At 40.3% G+C, this 26447-nt stretch overlaps 1 protein-coding gene and 1 pseudogene across 3 annotated transcripts in view; both read left to right on the forward strand.

Annotated features, from left to right (window-relative positions):
• The window catches only part of PDLIM3 (PDZ and LIM domain 3), a 33192-nt gene extending 11621 nt beyond the window's left edge, over positions 1-21571 (forward strand). Inside the window, exons 4-8 of one of the 3 annotated variants that reach the window (XM_012784913.3) lie at positions 9206-9273; positions 14903-15166; positions 17169-17299; positions 19403-19514; positions 20840-21571. In XM_012784913.3, coding sequence (XP_012640367.1) covers positions 9206-9273; positions 14903-15166; positions 17169-17299; positions 19403-19514; positions 20840-21029 — 765 coding nt within the window. In that variant the 3' untranslated portion in view covers positions 21030-21571. Of the gene's footprint in view, positions 1-8649; positions 8838-9205; positions 9274-14902; positions 15167-17168; positions 17300-19402; positions 19515-20839 lie in introns of all 3 variants that reach the window. The other 2 variants (XM_012784914.3, XM_012784915.3) reach the window with 2 other exon arrangements.
• A 95-nt stretch (positions 21572-21666) lies between these two features.
• LOC142876369 (ubiquitin-conjugating enzyme E2 variant 1 pseudogene) lies at positions 21667-25244 on the forward strand (annotated as a pseudogene).
• The last annotated feature ends 1203 nt before the right edge of the window (positions 25245-26447 follow it).

Here is a 26447-nt window from a genome sequence, read left to right on the forward strand (position 1 = left end):
TAAGACTTTCTGCTTCTGAGGGTAAGTGAGCAAAAGGTAAAACAGACGGGACAGGTAATAAACATAAAGAGAAGGGAGCTGAGTGCTGATGCTGGCCCACCCTGGCACACTAGGTGGGCCGGTGAGTAATAACACTTCAATCAACATTTTCTGGATAGAAGCAAAGACTGGAAGAAGAAAAACTTGCTCAAGGCAGAGCTGTCACTTTTCTGTAGTCCTTCGCAGTAATGTCCAAGCCTTCCTGCTTTCTGTCACCTTCGTCAGTTTATCACTTGGAGGCCACACATGAGACAAGGAGATTATGTGGTGGAAAGAAAGAAAGAGAGAGGGAGGGAGGGAGGAAAGAGGAAGGAAGAAAAGGAAGAAGGAGAGAGAAGAAAGAGAAAGAGAGAGAAAGAAGAGAGAGAGAAAGAAAGAAAAGAAAAGAAAAGAAAAGAAAAGAAAAGAAAAGAAAAGAAAAGAAAAGAAAAGAAAAGAAAAGAAAAGAAAAGAAAAGAAAAGAAGAATTTAGAGCCGAATACATGCATTTACTGACCATCCAACTTCTTATCATTCCCTGGACAAACTGGATGGAATTCTGCATTTCCTTTTCCATATACGGCACACATCCAAAATTGTACTGCGCCCTTCTGCAAGTTATTTTTTCATTTAGAATTTCTCCTAATTTTTTAGACCCAGTTACATCAACATGAGATGTATGGTATGAGGCCACTCAGGCAAATTTGACCAAAGTACCTAATCCCTAGTGATCCTGGTCCCAGGTGCACCTCCCTCCCTGGCAGATCATGCAGAGGTGGGAACCTGTGGCCTTGGGACCACATGTGGCCTTCTGGATGTAGCCTTTTGACTGAATTCAAATTTTACAGAATAAATCCTCTTCATAAGGGGATTTGTTCTGTGATGTTTGGATTCAGTCGAGAGACTGCACTTGGGGATGTGCAGGGCCACACGTGGCCCTGAGGCCACAGGTTCCCTGCCCACAGCCGGTGTTTTGCTAACATCTCTCCAGAATTAGAGTTTAAGGGAATTCTCTGAGTTGTAGCTTTAAAACAGGCCTCTTTTGCAAGTTTACAAGTATCAATTTATGACAATGGTTATTCTCAAAATTGTATGTTAAAATATAATCCTAATTTTAAATACTCTGGCTTTTGTCAGTCATTTCTTAGCCCACGTGTCCTGCATTTTGGTGTTAGGAAGCAGGGATATGTATGATACTAAAAAAGGGAAGAATGGAATAGATTGTTTTTAAAAAAAGGATTTTTTTTTCTTTTACAACCTTGACATCTTTGAAGAATACAGGCTAGTTTGTATAATGCCACTCAGTTTGGGTTTGTCTGATATTTCTTTATGATTAGATTCAGATTATGCATTTTTGGCAATAGTATCATAAAAGTGATGTGTCCTTTTCTGGACATTACATCAGGGGGCACATGATACTGATTTGACCCATTTCTGATGATGCTAATTTTGATAACTTAGCAAAGGCAGTGGCTGCCAATTTCTCCACTGTTACTGTTTTTCTCTTTACAGTTAATCAGTTATGTGTTGGGAAATACTTTGAGACTATCTAAATATCCTATTCCTCATTAAACTTTCACCCACTAGTTTAGCATTCATTGCCTAAACCAACCATTACTAAGATTATTACAAACCATTGTTTTAAAATTTGTTATTATTTCTTCTTCCTTTATTGGCTGGCATTCGACTGTACAGAGAGAGTTTTCCTTTTTCTCACAGTTATTTATATAAACAAGCACACGTGGATTCTTATTTTAGTCAATGGATTATAATGCATTACTATCATTATTTATTTTGATGCTCAAATGGCCCCAGATTTCGCTTGAGCAAGTCCCTTCAAGAGAGCTCCTGTGTCCTCCTGACATATCTTCAACATTCTTTGAGCACTCGCTTACTTTCTGGAACATAAGGATATTCCAGATTCTGTTGATACTTTTTCTGCCCCAGCTCTGGAATTAACCATTGCTTCAAGGAGCCTTGGTCCCTTTTAGTGGAGAATGGTATCGAGAAACCGAGATCTGGGTGCTTATTGCCACTGAAATGGCTTCTAGGCCCTCCAGACAGAAAGATCTCTGTCCTCCATATGTAGGGGACACTCTGTCCACTCTCCAGTTGACAGGCCTGCCCAAGAATTTTCTTGTTCTTTAGGGGAATGTACCTTTATTTGATCTGCTATTCACTACTGAATAGTGCCAAGACTCCATGAAGTTACATACTAACATGAAGATTTTGTCTGGTATGGATACATATAATTTCTCTCAGGGAAAAAAAATAAAACCACAAAAACTAAAATAAAAACCAAACAAATCAATAATTAAAAAAAAAAGTGAAGATTGGGTTAAGGGCTGTAGCAACTAGTCAGACGGAGCCTTTGAACATTCCCTTAATTTGAGTCGTGACTCATTCCCACTGGCATCCTCTCCTGGAAGCCAGTGTTTGAAAGGCTCCGAGATAAGAACAGTTTCAGCTCTTCTCCTGATAGGCCACAGCCTTTCTACTCCTTTTCCTCAGGAGACTCTCGGGCCGGATTTCTGCATGACCAGTTCACAGAACTTGGTACTTCAGGACAGACATTCTCTATTCCCTGCACAAAATAACTACGTTGCAATTCATCATCCACTATTTGAAATTCCTGTAGCACACACATACACTAGAACAAAATGTATTCTAGTACATTCTAGTATCTAGTACACCATCATCAGATGGTGAATTTAACTTGTGGACTGAGATTGGAGAAAGGCTTAGCTATGGTTATAGTTTTTTGGTTTTTTTTTTTTCAAAATGACAACTTCAGAGCACTGTTCTGGACAACAAAGGTGTGTGAGTCAGAGAAACACTTGCTGTTAATATATTGTGCTTTAAGACGTCATTGTAGATGAACAGCAAAATGCCATTGAGCAATACAAAATTTGAATTCTTATTTCTCAACCCAAGTCAAATCTTATTTTAAGTTATGTGGTTTTGCTATTGGAATAAAATATTCTTTTTCATTTTAAAAGTAATATCTATTCATTAAAAAAAGCTATATCCTACTATGCAAGCCCACCCATAAATAATAAAATGCTAGTATATTTATTTCTGGTCTTTTCCCCTATGCATACGGTTAGGCTTGGGGAAATTTTTCTTACACAGTGACAGTAACAGTTGATATAAAATTTTACTATCTAGATTTTTTCATGTCTCCATGCTATCAATCAATAAATTCTATTTTCATGAATTTTGACTTGAATCTCAGGCTTAAAAGAGTCCTTAGACATTGTCTAGATCAACTCCCAGCAATTGAGTAAACCCCTTCCATATAAATCTAAACATGGTCTATGAGCCGGCATATGCATTTTTCTGTACAAGGCATTCCTCTAGATTAAAGGAGCTCTTGGTCCTTCTTCAAAGCTTACATTCTCAAATAAACCATTACCTTTATCTTTGTTTACTGTTAGTTAAACAGCTCAAAGGTATAATGTGCCTATCACAATACAGGAAAGATGCTTTTCAGAAGCAAAAATGGTTCCAAACAAGAAGAAAAGTGTCTCCATTTCCATATAAAGGATTTCATCCTTGCTGTAGAAGATTTGATAATAAAGATGAACTTCCAGCCGGGCGTGGTGGCTCACGCCTGTAATCCTAGCACTCTGGGAGGCTGAGGCGGGCGAATTGCTCAAGGTCAGGAGTTCGAAACCAGCCTGAGCGAGACCCTGTCTCTACCAAAAATAGAAAGAAATTAATTGACCAACTAAAAATATATATATACAAAAAATTAGCCGGGCATGGTGGCGCATGCCTGTAGTCCCAGCTACTCGGGAGGCTGAGGCAGGAGGATTGCTGAGCCCAGGAGTTTAAGGTTGCTGTGAGCTAGGCTGACGCCACAGCACTCACTCTAGCCTGGGCAACAAAGTGAGACTCTGTCTCAAAAAAAAAAAAAAAAAAAAAAAAAAAAGATGAACTTCCATGCACAGTCTAGAAGTGTGTAGGTTGAAGTCATCTATATTTTCAGAAAATTAACTTTAAACCACAATGCTATGATAACTGGATGGCAGCCTACACAAAACAAACTTTCATTATTACCATTTCCCCAAACTCTTCCCCAGTGAGACATGGGAAACACTGGAAACAGATCACCGGAGAGAAAATGACTTTATTTTCCATTCAAGGGATGAGTGTAGGAGGGGGTGATTGTTCATAAATTTCCAACATGATGAAATATAATCATTTCCTGATTGTGGCTTGGTCAAATATACAATCACTTCATATAGTTTGCTTTTCTTATTTCCCCACCATTTTCTCATATATATATATGCTTTGATTCCTGTTATGTTTATCTATATATAGAACTCAAACATGCCGTTTCTGTTGGAGATGGCTCTGAATTATAAAGATTGCCTGAATCTTTATCTGCGAACAATTTCTCCACATACGAAGCTGAAAGGTGAACTGTCTTTGACTGCGATCATTGCCAAAGTCATTCCAAGGACTTGGAGGACTTCTGGCAAGAGCTGGATTCTCCCAACCTCAGCAGAGTCTGTCCAGTTGCTTCGCTTTCCTTGGGGCAGCTCTAGCATTTCATTAATTCAAAATATTATTTCTTAATATAAGCTCCTAACATTTAAAAAATAATATTTGTAAATATATTCATTAATGGGAATGATTACTTATTGAATTCCTAAGAGACAAGAATTATTTACAGTTTTTTCTGGATAAACACTGGACTATGTTAAATGCTGTATACATTTTATACTGTTATTTTCTGTTACTCACAATTTTTCCAGGAAAAATAAAAGGGAGTTAACGTGGAACAGCCAACTTCTAATTGGTTTTGTCATTTGATTCAGTTTGGCCATCAACAATGATGTAAGACTTGGACAGAATGTTGCCTCTCAGTGCCCTACTTAAATTTCTTGTTTACCTTTGGTGTATATACTTCATTGTGCTTTTTGGAATGACTCTGGAAGCCCATAAACTAATGCTTCGCAAAGCCTAAATAAAAACGTTTACAGCCTGTTTTAGAAACACTTCCTTTTATGATCTGAGTAGAAAATAGAAAATTTTTTAACAAATTACTCATTCGTGATCTTGCAATATATATAACCAAAACTGGACATGGCAAAGAAAAGGCTTGGAGCTGATTAACTGATGTGCTGCTACTTGGAGGTACTACTAGAGATTATTATGCGCAAATACTTATAGAGGAGTTGCCTCATGTACAGGACAATCACCATCCATGTTTATGGCTAGGAAGAAATAAGAGCAGAGGTTGTTTTTCGGGTTTTTTTTTTCCCACAAAGCCATTATCATTTGTTAACTAGTTTTTTGCAAATTCTATTTACCAAAATCTTTAAGGCAGGCCATATTTTGTTTAGGAAAAAAGAAAAAAAAGCTAAACTTTACAAAGCTTGAGTCATTCAGTACTGCCTAATTCACTCCTTAATTAGCCTGAGAGATTTATAATCCACCAAAACTAAATTAGGCATTTAGGCAATTAGCCTTCTGTCTTCTTTCATATCAAAAAGGCTTGAATCGTGGCCATTGTCAAAATTTACAATTATTTCCAGTTCACTCTTTTCATGGCATAATAATGGCTAATCATAATGGTTAATCATAAAAAAGCAACCAATCCAAACTCATTACTAAATCCATTAAAACAATCAGATTGGACCACTGTATAAATGTTTGGCTACACATATTTTCACAGGTTCTGGGATTTAGCATTTTTCTAAAGCTATATTTGGTCGTTTTAGTCATTCTGCTACCTAATAGCAGCAACAATAATGTCACCCAACCAACTCCCCAGCAGTGAGCTGTTATTATGAAGAAAAAAGGTTAAATGAACAAGCTATCAATCTGTTCAATCACACTATAGAAGCATAGGCTAAACTGTATTCACCTCAGACCTGCTTCTCAGGTTAGGAGACTGTTAAAATGTGCTGCCCAAGGCTGGTGAGAGAACAGCAGCTCTGAACCCCATCTCAGACTCCCAGGCACCATGAGATTTGGGGCAGCCCAAGTCAAAGACTTGGTGGGCTAGGATTTGAAGCTGCACCCCATTTGATTTGCCATAACTATTTTTTTTTTTAAGTAGGCTTTGCCCACAGGCCTAGATCGGGACAGAGAGAGTATGTGTGAAGACTCCTTGCTCAAAAGAACCAAAAGAAAGCACTGTGCAGGTGGAGCCCCTACAGGAAATTGTTCATATTCTCAGGCACAGGAATCTCTATGAAAAACTCTGGTGTCGCCTCTGAAAAAGAGAGACAGCCCCTTTTATTCTTTCTTTCTCTTTTTTCTTTTTTTCTTTCCTTCCTCCTCCTCCTCCTTTTCTTCTTCTTCCTTTCTTTCTTTTGTGCCATTTTGGCACACAAAGGGTGCCACTTTGTTGCCTGGGCTGCAGTGCAGTGGCATCATCATAGCTCACTGCAGCCTCAAACTCTGGGACTCAGCTGATCCTCCTGCCTCAGCCTGCCCTGTAGCTGGGGCTACAGGTGCATGCCATCACACCTGGCTATTTTTTTTATTTTTTGTAGAGATGGGGTCTCACTATATTACCCAGGCTGGTATTGAACTCCTGGCCTCACGCGATCCTCCCAAAGTGGTCGGATTACAGACATGAGCCACTGTACCTGGCCAGGTAGTCTCTTTTTTAACAGAGAAGCACTATCCTACAACTCACTCATTTGTAATGACAAGAAGAAAAAAAATGATGTGAACAAGAATATTATAGGATATTTTAATTTCCTAATGAAAATTCTCTCTTTCCAGTAACATCACAATAATAATACATGTGTGTGCTATTCGACATCTGTGTGAAACACTAGTGGCAAATTCACAAAAGTAAGTAAGTTGATGTGAATGTGTACATGAAAACATTGCTATAAAGATTTATCTTAGGCCGGGCGCGGTGGCTCACGCCTGTAATCCTAGCTCTCTGGGAGGTCAGGCCGGGTGGATCATTTGAGCTAAGGAGTTCGAGGTCAGCCTGAGCAAGAGCGAGACCCTGTCTCTACTATAAATAGAAAGAAATTAATTGGACAACTAATATATATAGAAAAAAATTAGCCGGGCATGGTGGCGCATGCCTGTAGTCCCAGCTACTCGGGAGGCTGAGGCAGGAGGATCGCTTGAGCCCAGGAGTTTGAGGTTGCTATGAGCTAGGCTGACACCATGGCACTCACTCTAGCCTGGGCAACAAAGTGAGACTCTGTCTCAAAAAAAAAAAAAAAAAAAAGATTTATCTTGCTAATTCTGCCAATTAGAAAGGTTAGGAAAGAGAATTGGCTTCTGTATACTTTGGCATTCTCTTGTGGTTTTCTTCTATTGCCTTGAAGAAAAAAATTATAATAGCTTCACAAAATTATAAATCTATACAAAAACTGAAAAATATTATTTCTACATTAAAAACTAATAATGTAGGGTTTCAGATCACTCAGGCATATTTCAAACTCAGATTTTAGGACTCTGATGTTAGGTCCTTTCCCCCCAAGCAATAAAGTGAAATTCTTTTGTGAATCATAATCGTATATGTTAGCTGTCTCTGAATTACGGACTTTAGTCTTTTGAGGACTAGAGTAAACAAAAAGAGTCCTTTAGGCCAGACGCGGTGGCTCACGCCTGTAATCCTAGCACTCTGGGAGGCCAAGGCGGGAGTTCGAGGTCAGGAGTTCGAAACCAGCCTGAACAACAGCGAGACCCCCGTCTCTACTATAAAATAGAAAGAAATTAATTGGCCAAATAATATATATACAAAAAATTAGCCGGGCATGGTGGTACATGCCTGTAGTCCCAGCTACTTGGGAGCCTGAGGCAGAAGGATCGCTTGAGCCCAGGAGATTGAGGTTGCTGTGAGCTAGGCTGACGCCACGGCACTCACTCTAGCCTGGGCAACAAAGCGAGACTGTGTCTCAAAAAAAAAAAAAAAAAAAAAAGAGTCCTTTAGACACACAATATGAAATCATCACAGTAAAAGTGGGGGGGTTCCTATAATACATATGTTATTCCTGCTGTCAGAAGGAGTCTTTTAATTCTTAGCATTTCTCTAAAATGAAGATTATAGCTTAATCCAAATCACAAATTTGTTTTTTTGTTGAAGGTATTTTTAAAAACAGAATTATTACTTGGATCAGTTACAATGATGTGATATATTTATTCATAAATGCTCGTTCCCCTACTGTTTTACTCTCCCACTTCTTAAAGTAGGGGGAAATTTATGAAGATATTAATAGAAGAGAAAGCACACAGAAGTTCTACTTGAAAAAACATTAAGTGTAATAATTTTTTCTAAGCCCTAAATCTCATTTCTGACACAAAATTTCCATATTCAAATGAATCCTTAGAATGTCTTCAAGCTACAGATGAAGAAGTCAGTAGGGGGGTAACAAGAGAATATAATACAATGTTTGCATTATGTTATAATATTTTAAATAAGGTCCCTTCCTTTGCACCTTAACGTTGGCTAGGTGAATATAGCACATGTACATTTCAGAGAAAAATGATAGAAAGGTTTATAGCTAACTCTTGTTCTAACCTTCCCACTAATCCTGCAGTGAGTAAAGAAGCCTTTATTAGCTGCAGCGATGCTGTTCGTTCTGCTCATTAACGGCTGTTGTACACTGTGTGGCTCTGTGTATTTTGTCTGCCATTGTACAGGAATTCAAACCCATTGGTACCGCGCACAACAGAAGGGCCCAGCCTTTTGTTGCAGCAGCAAACATTGATGACAAAAGGCAGGTAGTGAGCGCTTCCTATAACTCACCCATTGGGCTCTATTCAACTGGCAATATACAAGATGCGCTCCACGGGCAGCTGCGGGGCCTCATTCCTAGTTCGCCTCAAACGTAAGTATTGGACTCTCCGTTCTGGCCACGGTGTGCTTAACAATGACGGTACGGTTTCTTTTCCTTTCAGAAGTCCAGCTCTTGCTGTTTTGTTTTTACTTTCCTGAAGGCACTCTCAAATTTTGTATTTGAAAGGCAGGCATCTAGCACGTGGCGCTAATTGTCCTAAAGCCCAGGCAGCCGGTTCCCGGGCATTTGGCGACTAGATGGAAGAAAAGAAGAAATCATTCTGGTCCCTTCATCACCTTCTTAGTTATGACAATATTTGGTGGCAAATAATCCTCTCTATACAGTTATTGCTCATTTGATTTTATTTTTTAAAAGTTCGTCTTCCACTGAGGGACGTTTTTAACCCTTTGTTTTTACAGGACGTGAACTACTTTGAACACAAGCACAATATTCGGCCCAAACCTTTCATAATCCCAGGCCGAAGCAGGTTATAAACTCTGAGATTGTGAAGTTTGGAGTGCATGGTGCTTTACTTTTTTTTTTTTTTTCATTTTTTAATAATAATTTGTATATATTCACGGGGTGCAGGTGCAGTGCTGCTACACTGACATCTTGCGCGGTGGTGGAGCCGGGCCTTGCGTGCGCCCAGCGCTGGGGCTCCGCACGCTGTGCCCACCCGGCCAGCTCCGCCGGTCCCCCGCATGCCGCGTTAATCGAGCCTCACTAACCCCCCGGGAAAGCAACTTCTAGAAGTGTGGAGTGGCTTTTCATTGTGAAGCTTATTTCAAAAGCAAAACAGAACAAACTCACTTAGGCAGAGAACAGTAGCCAAAGAACCTCCATTTCCAAGAGTAAATATTGACGAGATTACAGAGCTGTGAAATTCTATGCAATCATCACGTGTATTTATAGACAGTGCACCTGTCACTCTGGGGAATCCGTTGAGAACACGGTGACCTTTGAGTCAGGCAAAGGTCCTCTATCCCAGGTCAGGAAGGCCCTGCCACGGGAAGGAAAATGGAAACCCCCTCACACCTCCCCATCCCCCAGGCCCACGAGTGAAAGCGGCTGTCGCCTTGTAGGTCTGAAAGACTCCGGTCAGCCCCCCTCAGTGCCTGCTTCTCATGCACCTTCAAATGCCACTAATTCCAGCTCTTGCATAAATATAAATCTGCATCCTTATGGATCCTTGCAAAGGAAGAGAGGACACTTGAAGAGGTACTTTCCCACCTGAGTGGAGTTAGGCAGAAAGTGAGAGTTGGGAGGGAGGGAAGTGTCTCGGTTCCGCATGGACAGCACCGAGGACCTCTGCTAATAATGAACGAACTCTTCATTCTTGCCTGTCAGGCAGAGAAGCTGGTCATCTTCAGATGATCCTTTGCAAATATCTTCTCTAGAAACTGCACTCCAACCTAAGCAGAAAGAAATTAATGCCCTGTGTTGCCACATCAGGACATAGTGACTGTAGGAAACCTCAAATCCATCCCTCTGACCTCAGCTCAGTCAGCCAGGGGAAGTCTGCCGTTAGGCTGGATTGATCCTGGTGGGACCTTGAATAATGGTTTACATCAGACATCTCACGCTGGTGGCCCATAGGTGGATTCAATTCATAGACATGTTTTATTGAACCCTCCTGTTGTATTTTTAAAAATTGAATGTAAGCACTCTTAGATGGGACAGCTACTCACCAGCTTGTCCAAATGCCCATCTCTCCTAAGTGTGAGATGGGCCTTTACACACACGTGTGACCCTCCTGTCCCCTGCAGACACCTGAGCTTATGGCTCCTGCTGTGGGTGGTCAGTCATCACTTGATATTAATAGATGATTTGCATGTTAAGACTTTTCAATAAACCAGAGGCAGTGCCAGATAATTGTCTTAAAATAAACCAGCCAATTCTGTGATATGAGACCCAGCAAGGAGCCCTGGCATGGAAGAGCAGGAAAAAGAAGCTAAGAAGGCAATGATGGACAAACACATCTTCCCCGCTAGCATGTGAGCTCAGGACCTGCAGGGTCTGACATTCAGCATTATATCCCCAGCACACAGAAATTAGAAAAAATAAACATTCAATAAATGAGCATTTATAAATAGACAAAGTAAATGCTCAATAAAAGCCCATTGGATAGGCCGGGCGCAGTGGCTCATGCCTGTAATCCTAGCACTCTGGGAGGCCGAGGTGGGCGGATTGCTCAAGGTCAGGAGTTCAAAACCAGCCTGGGCAAGAGCGAGACCCCGTCTCTATTATAAATAGAAATTAATTGGCCAACTAATATATATAGAAAAAATGAGCCGGGCATGGTGGCGCATGCCTGTAGTCCCAGTTACTTGGGAGGCTGAGGCAGCAGAATTGCTTGAGCCCAGGAGTTTGAGGTTGCTGTGAGCTAGGCTGACGCCACGGCACTTACTCTAGCCTGGGCAACAAAGTGAGATGCTGTCTCACAAAAACAAAAGCCCATTGGATAAAGGGATAAAATCCTAAAAGTGCCCAATAATATTACCTGGGTGAGTAGCAAGAAGAATCTGGAGCTATCATCCCTCCCTCTGGCTTGCAACTCTGCATAGTTCCTCTCTATTTCTCTTCCTTCCCTTGTTCCTGTTCTGTTTATCTCTCCATCTTTTCCCTGTTTCTCCACTTTTAATAGCTTTTCCACTCCATCACATACCCAGTAACATAACAACACTGGGTTAAAAGTTAAAATGTTATTTTACTGGTGAATAAATATACATATTAATACTTCCCAATGAAACATAGTAAAATTAATCACAAGTACTTGCATTCTTTTGAGGTTAGCATGACTAAGTCCACTAACTCAAGCTATAGGACTTCAGGAGGCTTGAATAAAATGACATAGTAGGGTAGCACATATCCTGCCTTTGCTAAACACCTGTAATGCATTGAAGTGTACAAAAAATCAGGGAAAATCAGAGAGACACAGGTATATAATGTATTTCTTGTATATTTTCATTTTGATTGAAACATGCCAAGCCACTACTAATTTTGTCATTTGAGGGTACCTTTTAATATAGCTGAATTTGGAGGAGGGGAGGGTAGGAACAAGAATGACAGGGTTTGTTTTTTTTTTTTTTCACTGAAGAATCAACATTAGTGAGAAGACAGGGTTTGCTTAAAACACAAGTGTCAGTGCACTAATCTTAACTCTGAAAATGCCTCCACCATCCCTCCTTTCCTCTGTGCCACCTAACTATTTGCTTTGGCTTCTGAATTTCTTGTTCCCACCAAATGATTCTTCATCTAGGTGGAATTTTCAGTGGCTACATATAAAGCTATAACTACACTATTTTTAAAATATTTAAATGTATATGGGAAAGTAATAGTTGTACTTATTTGCAGGGTACATGTGACATTTTGATACAAGCATACAATGTATAATGATCAAATCAGGGTAACTGAGATGTCCATCACCTCAAACCTTTATCATTTCTTTTTGTTAGGATCATTCCAAATCTACTCCTCTAGGTATTTTGAAACATGCAATTAAGTATTGTTAATTCTAGTCACCCTGTAACTATACTATTCACAACTTCTTTAATCAGAAGTTAAGTTGGACATGCTAAATTTTTAACCTATTAATTGCCCTGGGGTTTTGCTACTAGTTCTTTTCATTATTTCATCATAATTGAAACATTCTAAAAGACTGGTGTTTTTATATGAAAATATATACAAATTTTAAGGCTAATGTTATAATTAAAAATACATACAAGGTATTTTAGATCCAAATGATAAAATACAATTCTGTGAGTGATTTTTGGACAAGTTTCTCTCAGAAACATTCCCCGCAAAAGTCTGTTCACACCCCAGAGAAATTAATTCTCTGTTGAATGACCTATCTGGGCATGAAGTAATTGATCACATCATCAACCTTATGGGTGATCTTACCAAGGAAGCCAACCTCAGGAAACCTCATTCGCAGCACCCGCCCTTCCAGTTTATCAGGAACATGTTGTGGGGACCTGTCATGATAACCACAGGAACTAAAGTTCAAGAGACTTTTGAAATTGTTCCAAAAATTTATAAAAAAAAAGGTCATTCTTGTTTGCATTGGGTTTAATCCCTGTCTTTTTAATAGACATGGGCCCTTAAATGAAATGATAAAGGAACTAAGAAATAGAAGACTCAATTTTTGCAAGCTTAACTAAAATTATGTACACAAACGCATATGTACAAGAACACTGACAATGGAAAAAGAATAGTAATTGCAACTATAAGATAAGGCATATCTGTAAGTTCCAAATTGATGATAGTTTATCCGGTATCCAAAACTATGCCTGGCACACAGAGGAGTCATAGATGCTTGTTGGGTAGGTTCATTATTTTAAGCCCAAAGTCTCCTAAGATTTAACTCAGTGTAGTAAATCCCTAAACTATAATTTCATACACTTCATTACATGCAGGTCAAATCAATGTGATCCTGTCTAAAGATTTGCTTCTATTCTTTTACCAGCTGAGAATTTGCTTGTATTCTTTTACCAGCTGAAGTCAATTTCAAGAGCTAGAGTATTGTTGAGCCTACAAAAATGGTGAATAGGCCTCTCAACGTTTTTGTATGCGATCTAACCAGTGCACAGATTGAGTTCTAAACAGGCACTCAACACCCAGGAAGTGAGGGAGCAAGCCCATTTTTACCTGCCTGGTCCAGGCTGTGTAGGTAGTTACACCAGGTAACATGAGACAAAAAATATTTTTCAATCCATTTAGTGACATGTGTTGTTGAGACTAATCAGGCTGAAATACTGATGAAGTCAAAAAAATCACTGCCCAATAAATATCCTTTTGGTTTTTGGGACTGAGATTACCATTAGTAACTCCAGAGAATAAATGCAAATATGGGGCCATCCTCAGACCTGAGAGAAACACACCATATAAATCCATTCTAACTGGACTCTAACTGGCAGGTATGATGCATGTTTATGTTAATACTAATATTTCATTTTGCTTTGTCTTGTGACTACACTTTTAGAAAAATATCCTAGTATATTCCAATTTCTCATAAAAATTCATCTCTCGTGTTGCAGTTAAAATGCACATAGAAAAATGACTTTTTAGTCACTGGCATGTCAGTTGTAACTGACCTCTTCTTTAGGTTCATATAGAATATAAAATCTCCCTAGTTCTTAAACTTGCATGACTGACCTTTCTGATATTTTAACAATAAGTCCCTGCAACTTGTCTTTAAAAGGAAATGAGAACTATGCATGGAAATACATGTGTGCTTCTGAAATTGTACATGAAATGTCTATGTATTCAAAATATATCTTAGCCCTAGATAGCATCCAGAAGTCCAAGACCAACTTATTTGCCTTCTAATCATTAATTTCAAGGTGACAAGCATTTATTGGCTGGTTTTAGGGCCTGTATTAAACCACTGAACAGTTCTTTAAAGTGTATTCTTTACAAAATGAAAGAAAAAAATAGAAAATATTGAAATAGTAACAATAAATTATTTACAAAATAGCCTTCAAATGTAATCTTTACCATATAACCTACAAGTTGCCAATTACCACTATTCAGTTAAAGTTCAATTGCATTACTGAAACGTGCTTCTGATTTGGAAACGTGCAACCTAAGTATTTGATTGGATCTTCATGCTGCATGTTCTGTTACTATTTATGAAGAATCATTAATACTTTAATTTCACGTATTGCACTTCAGAAATGTAAAAAATATGTCCAGCCAGTGTAATTTCCCTCCATCATTTGTCTGTGATAGTGCCAAGTTTTACATTATTTGGCCTATTTTTTAAAAAGTGAAGATGGCTGCATCTTTTTCTGCTTCTGTTATATGCAAGGTTTTCTACATGTGGCCCTCAACTTACATACATATCGACCGGGTAGAACACAGCCAAAAAATGCAGTGTCGCCTGGACCCTTTTTAAATTTTATTAAACTTGTTTCAATCATGAATTTTTCAAACATCTTCTCTTTTTAAAATAAACTCTAGCCAGAAATAAACATTGCATTTTAGTTTGATATAATTCACTTCTTACTGTTTGTGTTCTATTCCTTCTAACCTCTCTGCACTTGTTCTCTTGTGTTCTTCTGTCTGGATTTTCTGGTTCTCTGTGCCACCTCTGTGTGACGTGGTCATTAACACAGTGGATGCAACACTCCCTCCGGCATTGACTGCGGCAGTGGACGCAGCACGCCTTCTTCTGTCAGTACTGTTAGTACCATTTGCCCAGGTGACTTGAAAGTTGCTGCTAAGATGGCCCCTAACATTCCTTTGGAAATGGAACTTCCCGGTGTGAAGATTGTCCATGCTCAGTTTAATACACCTATGCAGTTGTACTCAGATGACAATATTATGGAAACACTTCAGGGTCAGGTTTCAACAGCTCTAGGGGAAACACCCGTAATGAGGTAATATGAGTCTTTTTGAACCATGGGCATGTTAACTAAACACGTGGGCAATGTCAGCTTTAATGGTGTCTTTTAACATCGTCTTCATTGAAAGAAAGCTATGTGGAAAGCTTTTTAAAAATTACAAAGCATTTATTGCAAGTGTCTAGGCCTGATGATAAAAGTGATTTAAGAGATTATCTAAGTTGGAGCTTTATGTGACAGAGATCAATAAAATGAGACCATGTAAGGACGAAATGTATATGTGTCTTGAAAGCTGCAATGTATTTTACAAATATCTGTTTTAATACTTCTCAAAATTGATTTATAATCTAGTAGACTCTGTCTTACAGTATAGTCTGTCCTTGGGGACCCAAAAGTTAGGAAGGGGGTGAGAGGCTTAGAGGAATTTTATAAGAGATGATACCTATTATCTATTCTGGCGGCAGCTTGTGAAGAGGTAATTATTTTTTCCATTTAAAATGTTTATCATGCATAAAGGTTTATAAATGAATACCCTCAGGCTATTAATGTAGATACTTAATTTTCGCTGGGCTCATTTTGACTAATTTTCTCTTTATGACTATTTATTCAAAGTATTTTTGCCATCAAGCTTTTTTGACTAAAAAGACTAACTATAGGATAAAATGTTATTACTTCTTTCACTATTACAGAATTACTTTTTATAAATTATAGTATTATAATGTTTAAGAGTGCTATGTAATAATATGCCAAAGATGTCTTTTGGGATGAATACATTGAGCTATTAATAATAACAACATACCTCAAAGCCATTTTGTAAAGAATTTTAAATAAGTTGATCGTTTTCAAGTATGATGAAGGTAATAAATACATGTATAGATAGCAACTATCTTTTCTAGATAATGCAATTAAATGACATAAATAATAAAGTATTTAGTCTCTGACATAGTATTATAATTTTTATTGTTCATGAATGTATTTATAGAAAGCATATTAAAATAAAGCTGCTATCATTATTGTAAATGGATTTTAATGTGGCTATTTTAAAAATACAGTGTAGTTAATATAACAGATGTAAAAATGAAAGTTTCTATATTATGGGTTTTCAAACACTGAGAAGTTGAATTTCTTCAATTTACAAGTAAAAGGATATCTTTGTTATTTCCAAAAGTTAATGAAACAAATTAACCTTAAAAACAAAGTCAAACCATATACTTTTAGTTTACTATCAAAAGTGAATCTGGGCCGGGCGCGGTGGCTCACGCCTGTAATCCTAGCTCTCTGGGAGGCCGAGGCAGGCGGATTGCTCAAGGTCAGGAGTTCGAAACCAGCCTGAGCAAGAGCGAGACCTCGTCTCTACTATAAATACAAAGAAATTAATTGGCCAACTAATATATATAGAAAAAATTAGCCGGGCATGGTGGCGCATGCCTGTAGTCCCAGCTACTCGGGAGGCTGAGGCAGGAGGATCGCTTGAACCCAGGAGTTTGAGGTTGCTGTGAGCTAGGCTGACGCCACGGCACTCTAGCCTGGGCAAACAAGTGAGACTCTGTCTCAAAAAAAAAAAAAAAAAAAGTGAATCTGAATCTTATTGACAACTTTATGGCTGAGAATAATCAAACTGGGCTCACTCCTGCACTTTCTATCCTGCATATTTTGTCTTTTTTCTTAGAAAAGTTAAGTTTTGTTCACATCTATAATTCTATATCCATTAGACACCAGTCTTGTTTTTTTTAATTACTATTTTCTATCAATCATCTTTTATCTTTTATCTTTCTATCAATCATCTTTCCCCTCCAAAGAATTTTGCCAAATGGAGAAGTGCTGATGTGACTCCCAGGTTTACTGCTCAATGACATGTTTTAAGGCAGCCCGTGTGAATTCACATTGTAGTTTTCATTATAATAGAGACTCACTTGAAAGTACCAGCTCTCTGTTTGGGAGTTGCTGGGCCTAGAGCGATTGCTGACATTGCTGCTTACGGGCATCCGTGGCGTCCCAGCGCCCTGACCGTGCTCTGCGGGTGGTGCTTGTGTTTCAGTGAACCCACAGCCTCGGCGCCGCCCCAGTCGGACGTGTACCGGATGCTCCACGACAGCCGGGATGAGCCCGCTCAGCCGCGCCAGTCGGGCTCCTTCAGGGTGCTCCAGGAGCTGGTGAACGATGGCCCCGGTGAGCAGCCGCCACCTGCTAAGACACTATCGATAGCGGCCCTTGGAAGGGCAGGGAGGAGAGGGTGGCAAACATAGAGGGAATGGACGTCACCCAGATTTTCATCAGTCACAAATGAATCTTTGCTCAGAGGGATTTGGGTGGTGCCTCATTTAGGAAAGGAGCTTCCAGGGCGTGTCCAAGCAGCCAGCAACTGAAACCAGTCAAGAAAAAGGACACCAAAGACAAATTCTATCCATGGGAGTCAAGGGTTAGCTCAGCTAATGAACCAGGAGGTACAGTTTTAAATGGATATTGCAAAATTTCTCAGCTTTGCCCCCCACCCCAATTTAGGGTATCATCATCATCAAAAAATAATAATAACGCTGTAATGACCCCTTACTACTGTTATGAAAACCACAAGGGGTTTCAGGCTTGGTCCAGTCGCTCCCCACTCTGAGATCCAATTATTGGATCACGTCACCAAGGAAGAAAGGAATTTTTTAAAGAAGAACAATGTCTTCTTGAGAGAACCAGAGGAGCTGCCTCAAATGTGTCCCCAACTAACGGAGAGTTTGGGATTTTGAAGGAAGGGCTGTGTGCGCTGGGGCAGGTCATGGTGTAACTAACGGGAGAGTACATTCAGAGTAGGTTGTTGGGGATAGTGAGTCTTGGTGTCAGGAAGTCTACTCAGGGGCCATGAGAATCTCAGCTCCTTGTCTTGCAGAAATTCCATTTCTGGGAAACAATTCAGAAAGGTTAGGTACTTAGTTAAAAGTTTCAGGGTTCTGGTCATCATGCCCTACTGGCCTGAGAATCTAAACATGAGAGGGAGAGGATTGTTAAAAAACCATATAGGGGTCATGGACATTTGTTCATAGAGCTGGTTACACCATGTTCCAAATTTTGTGCTAAGTGCTTTGCATACTGTACCATTTAATCCTCGCAGTAACTTGGTGAAGTAGGTGCTATTATTTGCCCTCGTTAACAAGTGAGTGCTTAGGCATGGCAGGGTGGGCTTACACAAGGCCACACAGCCAGAGCAGCTGAGCTGGGTCTCCAGCCCACTCCAGCCATCTTCGGGGCTCCTGCTCTTACCTATGCTTTTCCACGCCCAAAAGATACAGACTGTCCTTTAAAAGTCACACAAAATGCAAAATGTCACCTTAGGATAACAACTATCAAAAAAAAAAAAAAATGGACAATGGTGAGTGTTGGGGAAGATGTAGAGAAATGGAACCCTGTGCATTGCCAATGGAAAGGCAAAGGGGTGCAGCCACTGTGGGAAACAGCATGGGGGCTCCTCAAAAAGTTAAACATAGAATTACCATAGGCTCCAGCAACTCCACTTTGGGATATATCCCCAAAAGAACTGAAAGCAGGGGCTCAAGCAGGTCCTTGTACAGCCATGTTCATATTATTCACAACAGCCCAAAGGTGAGAAAAACCTAAATGAATGGATAAACAAAACATAGTCAATTCATACAGTGGAATATCATTCAGTCTTAAAAAGGAATGAAATTCTGAAACATGCTGCAACATGAATGAACCTTAAAAATGTTATGCTGAGTGAGAGAAACCAGGCACAAAATACCACATCCTATATGATTCCACTTGTAGAAAAGATCTAGAATAGGCAAATTCATAGTGACAGAAAGCAAGAAAGAGTTACCTGGGGTTACGAGGAGCGGAGGGGAAATGGGAGTTATTGTTTGATGGGTGCAGAGTTTCTGTGTGGGGCGATGAAATAGTTATGGAAATGGACATTGATAGTGGTCGCACAACATTGTGAATGTACTTAATGTCACTGAGTTACACAAGTAAAAGTGATTAAAATGGTAAATTTCATGTTATATATATTTTACCACAGTAAGAAAAAAAAGAGAAAATGAACAATGCCCTCTGCTCCTTTGAGCATTTTATAACAGCTCCCTCCGACAGCAAAATGTTTTAACTAATTCTGCTTTGTAAGGCCTTGTTTCAGAACAAAGTCTCCTTTTGGAAAGATAGTGCAGATGCAACTTAAGAATTCCTTAGGTTAAAGTGCACACTTTAAAATAGAAGCAAAGCACAAACCGTAGCCAGCTGCTCCCCTGCCATAAATGGAAACGCTTTGTTTTTCAGATGACCGTCCCGCTGGAACCCGGAGTGTGAGAGCTCCCGTTACAAAAGCCCACGGAGGTGCTGGCGGGGCACAGAAGTTGCCCTTCTGTGACAAATGTGGGAGTGGCATCGTGTAAGTTTCATGTGTGACCCAGGAACTCACTACAAATCTTGGTGGCAGTTCTCCATTTCTTCTACTTTAAGTCGTTATTTAGAAAAGACCATTATGAAAAACTTAAATTTCTATTCATCACCTTGAAATATAAGGTCCCCAACATTTAGCCCACTGTAACCAGCCTTCCTTAGATGTATCTCCAAATTGCCATTTAATGTAAATCAGCAATCTTGACTTATAATTTCAGATATACTCTCCTGAAAAAAAGTTGCCCAAAAGTATATTAAAAAATTATTTCCAAGAATGACTTAACATTAAAAAGCCCTGCCTCTGTTAATGTGTGGTCACTGAATACTTTCCTTTCTGGATAAACCCAGGGAAACAGATACAGGAACCATGAGGTTATTAATTAAAATACATTATCTTTACCCAATTTCTCGGTTAAAGAAATAGAATTTCAAAAAATACAGTCAACTTTCATTGCAAGGGGCTTTATATTTAAATTGCCATCCTTGCTAGTTTAAATCTTCAGGTTAACTAAGATCATTCTAATCTCTCCACTGCATATTGTCCCATGTGGCCATGTGGTTACTTCTTCCATCCGTTATTCTATCTCCCCCCCCCCTTAGCTCACACACCGAGGCACCATCTCAGCGTACATCCCATGAGGGCAGTGCAGGATAGACCTTATTCAGGCAAAGGAGGGAATTGGGGACCAAAGGGACATAGCAAGGCAGGGAGCTTGTGAGCAGAGAGGACCTCAGTGAAATACAGTATGCATTATGTATTTGTTACATTATGCATTATGTTACCAAAAGCAATTATTGCGCCTAACTTGGAGTGAGCTGTTTTGACAGTAGAAACCAGTCCACCCACTCGGTGGGAATCCCAGCTCTCTTCTTGATCTCTTTTCTCTGTGCTCCATAGAACAGAGGCTGGACCACCCAGACAGAAAGCAATCAGGGGACTTGTAGTGGGGAGACAGCAGCCTTGGGCAAAATCAGCTCTTTTGCAGAGGTGTTTGCCTTAACTGTATCACGTCTCCCTCTTTCTAAAAGAAAGGCTGGGGAAAGATCATGCAGTGGAATCCTGCAAGTTTTTCATAAACTACATGTTTGGAAATCTGAAAAATATTCACACATCAACATCAGAGAGAAACATGACAGATTATTGTGGTCATCCTGGCTGTCTGTGACAAGGACTGTTCACAGCTGTGCACGCTTTGACAGCCGGAGGCTATTGCTTCCTGACTGCAACAAACAGCTCCTATGTGGAGTGTTCTCTGTGTGTGTGTCGTACTTGTGCTCTGCGGCCTTTTCACTGGAGCGCGTTTTTCCCAACAGCGGCGCGGTGGTGAAGGCGCGGGACAAGTACCGGCACCCCGAGTGCTTCGTGTGCGCCGACTGCAGCCTCAACCTCAAGCAGAAGGGCTACTTCTTCGTGGAGGGGGAGCTGTACTGCGAGACCCACGCGAGAGCCCGCACGCGGCCGCCCGAGGGCTATGACACGGTCACTCTGTACCCCAAAGCTTAGGCCCGCCACTGAGGCCGCCCGCACGCACCACGCGCACTTGCACGGGGAGAACCTCATGGCTTTGGGCAGAGGATCTCGCAGACTGTCGACTCCAAATCTGAAGCCAAGGCTTTTAGACGTTTATTTCATTGTGTATTGAGGAAAAGAGATGGGAGGCAGATGCCAGCTATATGACAAAAACATACAGTTACCTCTATGTTTTGCAACTGTTTTTATCTTTGGCGCTAGCAATAACGACATTTAAAGCAATAACTTTTGTATGTCACACGCCACAATTTACGTGTATATTATGGCATCCAACATGTCAACATCAAGATATTTGAGTGAGTCTAACTGTCTTTCCTCGACAAGTTGACTCTGTGATTGTGGTAAATACCAAATAACAGTCTTGTATTCTAGCATGATCTATAGTTGTCTGTAACTGTTTTAACTATTACAGTGCATGTTGGGAGAAAGTCCCTGAATTTCTTTAGTTTCGTATTCGAACAATTATGCCACTGGATGCAACAGACATAATAAACACACAAAACATTTTTAAAATACCTAATGGAGTGGCATTCAATGAATTCAGGTAACATCGACATTTCAATGAGAGGGCCCAACATATTTTGATGTGTACACTGACAACTCAAATATTTTAAGAAAAATGTGGTTTCTCCAGTTTCTATAACTCCTGTACTCTTTCTTTGAGCCCCAAATTTCTGCTGCTGGGAGGGACATTTAAATTTGCTAGTTAAAGGCAATTCAGTCTCTTTCAAATTGAATCATATTCTTCAGGCCGGGCGCTGTGGCTCACGTCTGTAATCCTAGCACTCTGGGAGGCCGAGGCGGGTGGATCGTTTGAGCTCAGGAGTTCGTGACCAGCCTGAGCAAGAGTGGGACCCTGTCTCCACTAAAAAATGGAAAGAAATTAGCTGGACAACTAAAAATATATATATATAAACATATATAAAAAATTAGGCCGGCATGGTGGCGTATGCCTGTAGTCCCATCTACTTGGGAGGCTGAGGCAGGAGGATCACTTGATCCCAGGAGTTTGAGGTTGCTGTGAGGTAGGCTGATGCCATGGCACTCTAGCCCAGGCAACAGAGTGAGACTCTGTCTCAAAAAAAAGAAAAAAACAAAAACAGTTTCTTCAGCTTTGACACAGTCCATGTCTCTTTCAGATGAATATTCAGTCAAATTGAAGGTTTAACGTCCCTCAGGCCTGTGGCTCCTTGCTCAGTGGCTCACCACTGCCTCTTCCTCCCTCCCAAGATGGCGTCTCCAGCAGGGGCCAATTTAGAGGCCTCCTGAGGAGGGCACAGGTGGCTGGTTTCCTGGGGTCCGGCTTGTATCCACTGCTGAAATCCATGGTTTCACTTGTGGTCTGTTTTCTTGACATAGCTGGGCCCAGGCAGTAACCCCACCTCCACGCCCACCTCCAAAACTCTCAGCTCGGCCTTCCCTGGAGTCGTGGACTCTGTGTGTGAGACGCGCGCTCACTCCAGCTGGCCCCAGCCCAGGCAGTCTGCCATGCAGGCTCCCGTGGTGCTCCTTTGCCTCTCGCTCCAGGTGGCCCCGTGGCAATGCCCCTGACTGGCATCTCCCACCGACTGTCCATGTTCCTCAGTGGGGACACATGAGAACTTCTGAAACTGTCCCCTCAAGTTCAAACGGTGGGGAAGTAGCAGGGTGGAGATTCTCAGGCCCTGTGTCTCACCCCCTCAAGTCACACCTACCCTGCCTTCTACACTACTGTAGCCGCTGCCTCCCAGCCAGGAGCAAGAACACCAGTTTTATTGCTCTGGATTCTCCCAAACTTAACCAATTATATCTGACTCTGACCTGGCCAAGGGTTTGACCCAGTGAGAGCATCCAGAACACCTGCCTGTCCTCTATAGACATTTGAGATCGCAAGCTCTGCACCAACACATATGTTCATTAACAGAGCTATTAAAAAATAAAATAAACTTTTGAGATCAAAGACATAAATGTATCCCAAATATATTACATGTTTGGTCAAAGGTTCTGGGAAGGATATAAACTTAAAAATGTGGAAGCTAGAAAGCAAATGAATGGCAACTGATTTAGAACACATGAGAAAATTGGATATGTATGAACTTTGGACTAATGAGTAACTAGATTGCTATTTTTTCAGAGTGAACATAGGATAGAGTTGATACACTTTAACAATGGAGTGACAGATTAAATAAAAACAATTCTAGTTATTACATATCTTTGCACTTGTGTAAACAGAGTAGAATAAAACTTAATGGTTAATGTGACTCACAGTTTACTCATCTCTACATATGACAGTTTGTCAATTGCCCAACATGGGACACCCCAAGAAAAGCAGAATGGAGCTTCAGATGTCTCCTATCAACAACCTTAATTGCAAAATTTGCCAAGGTGTCCTTTGAACAGATCTGATTTCCATCCTAAGAAAAACTTCTCCTTGTAACCAGTATTGTTTATTATCATATCACGATGGCCTAATGTTCTTTTTTTATTTATGCTGTGCCATCTGTATCCTGAGCCTTAAAAAAAGGAGACTGAAGAAAAAATGAAGACATTCAGATAATTCAAGTAATTAAACCATTGGCCTGATCTATATGACATTTCAAGATAATTCTTTCAGATCTCAATTCATTTTGGAAAGCATTCAAAAAACATATATTGAGCACCTAAAAAGTAAAACATGTTGAAGTCTAGATATAACAAAATAGGTATTTACAAATTGACCTTTTTAAGCTAATTAAAATATTTTATATGATTGATTTTAAAACAAAGTACCTCTAAGAAGTGACTGCCTTATACTTCTTTCAGATTTTTTAGTAATATTATCAATTATTCATTCATATCAGAAGAACATAAAACCAGATATTAACATTAGCTTTTTAAATTCCTGAAAACTCTGTCTTTAAGTATGCATAGAATTTCCAATGATATGTTTCCTTTACTCTAGCAATAAGGCATGTCAGTATGTCATAATTTATGAAAACCCAAAGCACAACTCCATTATCCATTATTCAAAAAATAATACAATATCTAAAACCTAGTTGATTCCTCTATCATAAGTACTTTGCATAAGTAAATTTTAAATCAAGATGATATAGCCCGGGCATGGTGGCTCATGCCTGTAATCCTAGCATTCTGGGAGGTCGTGGCAGGAGGATCAATTGAGATCAGGGGTTTGAGACAAGCCTGAGCAAGAAATGCTCATTTTGTGAGATTCTATCTCTACAAAATTTTAAAAATAAAATAAAATAAATAAGAAGTAAATGAAAGAAAAGAGATAAGACTCAAATTGCTAAAATCAAGAATAAGACAGGGGAGGGCCTTCGAGCCACAGCGACGCAAGATGGCAGCCACTACGGGCTCGGGAGTAAAAGTCCCTCGCAATTTCCAACTATTGGAAGAACTCGAAGAAGGCCAGAAAGGAGTAGGAGATGGCACAGTTATCTGGGATCTAGAAGATGACGAAGACATGACACTTACAAGATGGACAGGGATGATAATTGGGCCTCCAAGAACAATTTATGAAAACCGAATATACAGCCTTAAAATAGAATGTGGACCTACATACCCAGAAGCACCCCCCTTTGTAAGATTTGTGACAAAAATGAATATGAATGGAGTTAATAGTTCTAATGGAGTGGTGGATCCAAGAGCCATATCAGTGCTAGCAAAATGGCAGAATTCAAATAGCATCAAAGTTGTCCTGCAAGAGCTTCGGCGCCTAATGATGTCTAAAGAAAACACGAAACTCCCTCCGCCACCTGAAGGACAGTGTTACAGCAATTAATCAAAAGGAAAAACCATAGGCCCTTCCCCTTACCCCCATTCGATTTAAGCACTCTTCATTTTCCATAGTAGTAAATTTTCTAGATACGCCTTGTATACCTCAAAGTACTGGAAAAGAAGCTCCCATTCAAAGGCAGTTTATCTTAAGATACTGCAAGTGGTGCTAATTTTTTGTCCATTTGATATACATAAGTTGTGCTATAACAAATCATCCTGTCAAGTGTAACCACTGTCCACATAGTTGACTTCTGGGATCAAGAAAGTATATTTATATTGGTTCCCATCATCACTGGTGGGGCACATCTAACTCGACTGTGAAAAGACACATCACACAATCACCTTGCTGCTGATTACCTGGCCTGGGGTCTCTGCCTTCTCTCCCCTTCCCCCGCCTCCGTCCCTCCCTGCAACAGCCCTCCAGCTTGGGGGCCTGTTAGAGTAGATGAGTGTGAAGGTTTCAGGTCGCAGCCTGTGGGACTACTGCTGGGTGTGTGGGGTGCTTTGCCTGCACCCCTGGTTTCTTTCTTTAAGTCTTAAACGATACCTCCTTCCAAGCCATTGTCCCCTCCCCACTCTCCTCCACTCCCGCCCTTGGCCAAAGCGTGGATTGTAACCCCTCTGCTCCCCTCTGAGATTGGCCTTCGGTGAGGAATTCAGGGCTCTCCCCATATCTTCTCTCCCCCACCTTTATCGAGGGGTGCTGCTTCTCCTCCCTCCTCCTCAAGTCCCTCTTTGCTCTGTCATCACCCAACACTTTCCATGACACTCCTTGCTTTGGCCAGAAGCCATCAGGTAAGGTTGGACAGAGTCTCTGACCTCCCTCGTTTAGTTTTGGAACCTCATTTATTCATGCCACCAGCCTGGGAAATGAATTTGGGGTCCTCAGCCCTGCCACTCTCTGCTGTCATCATCACCTGATGCGTTCTTAGCTCAGGTTTTGATAAGGTGAAAAGAACAGTCACCAAGGTTACTCAGACCTGCCAGCTCTCAGAGTCCTTGGTGGTTAAACTTGGAGAAAGCCCACATGAAGACACTCCTAAGCACACACGGTCCCTCTGAATTGTTTTATTTTCCTGGAATTGCTTTTGCTTTTAAACATTGAAGAAGTTTTGAACAGGGCTCTCATGTGGTCATCCTTGCAATCCAATGGGGTCTAGTTTGGAATCTGACAACTTGAACAAAAAGAACCTTGAATTCAGTGCATACTTTGGTTTTGGTGCTGCTGCTTCTCAAGACCCTCAGCAGGGATCCAGAAAGATTTAAATGTGCACAGCAGATCCCTGAAATTGGCGGGCTGACTTCCTGGCAAATTGCTGCGGTTTTCTACTTTCTATTCAGGACCACTAAACGCTGAAATGTGGATGCATACCAAAATAAAAGCAATTCATTGTGTACTAAAGTTGGTTTTTTTTTAATTTAATATTTGTGTAAAACCACCTTTTGAGCAGCAACTGTCGAAAATCTGAAAAGCGATTTCCATTCATCTTTTTCTGAGGAAAATGTTAGTTCTAAGGATTTAACATCCTGTAAGCAAAGTTTAACGTAACAGTATTCCATAAGCAGCCTTTTTATTGTCACACCATTGCCTGATTTTAATATAATAAAAAAAGTGTGTGTTAATATTTACAAAAA

The sequence above is a fragment of the Microcebus murinus genome, chromosome 15 (genome assembly GCF_040939455.1).
Source record: "Microcebus murinus isolate Inina chromosome 15, M.murinus_Inina_mat1.0, whole genome shotgun sequence".
NCBI classification, from domain to species: Eukaryota; Metazoa; Chordata; class Mammalia; order Primates; family Cheirogaleidae; genus Microcebus; species Microcebus murinus.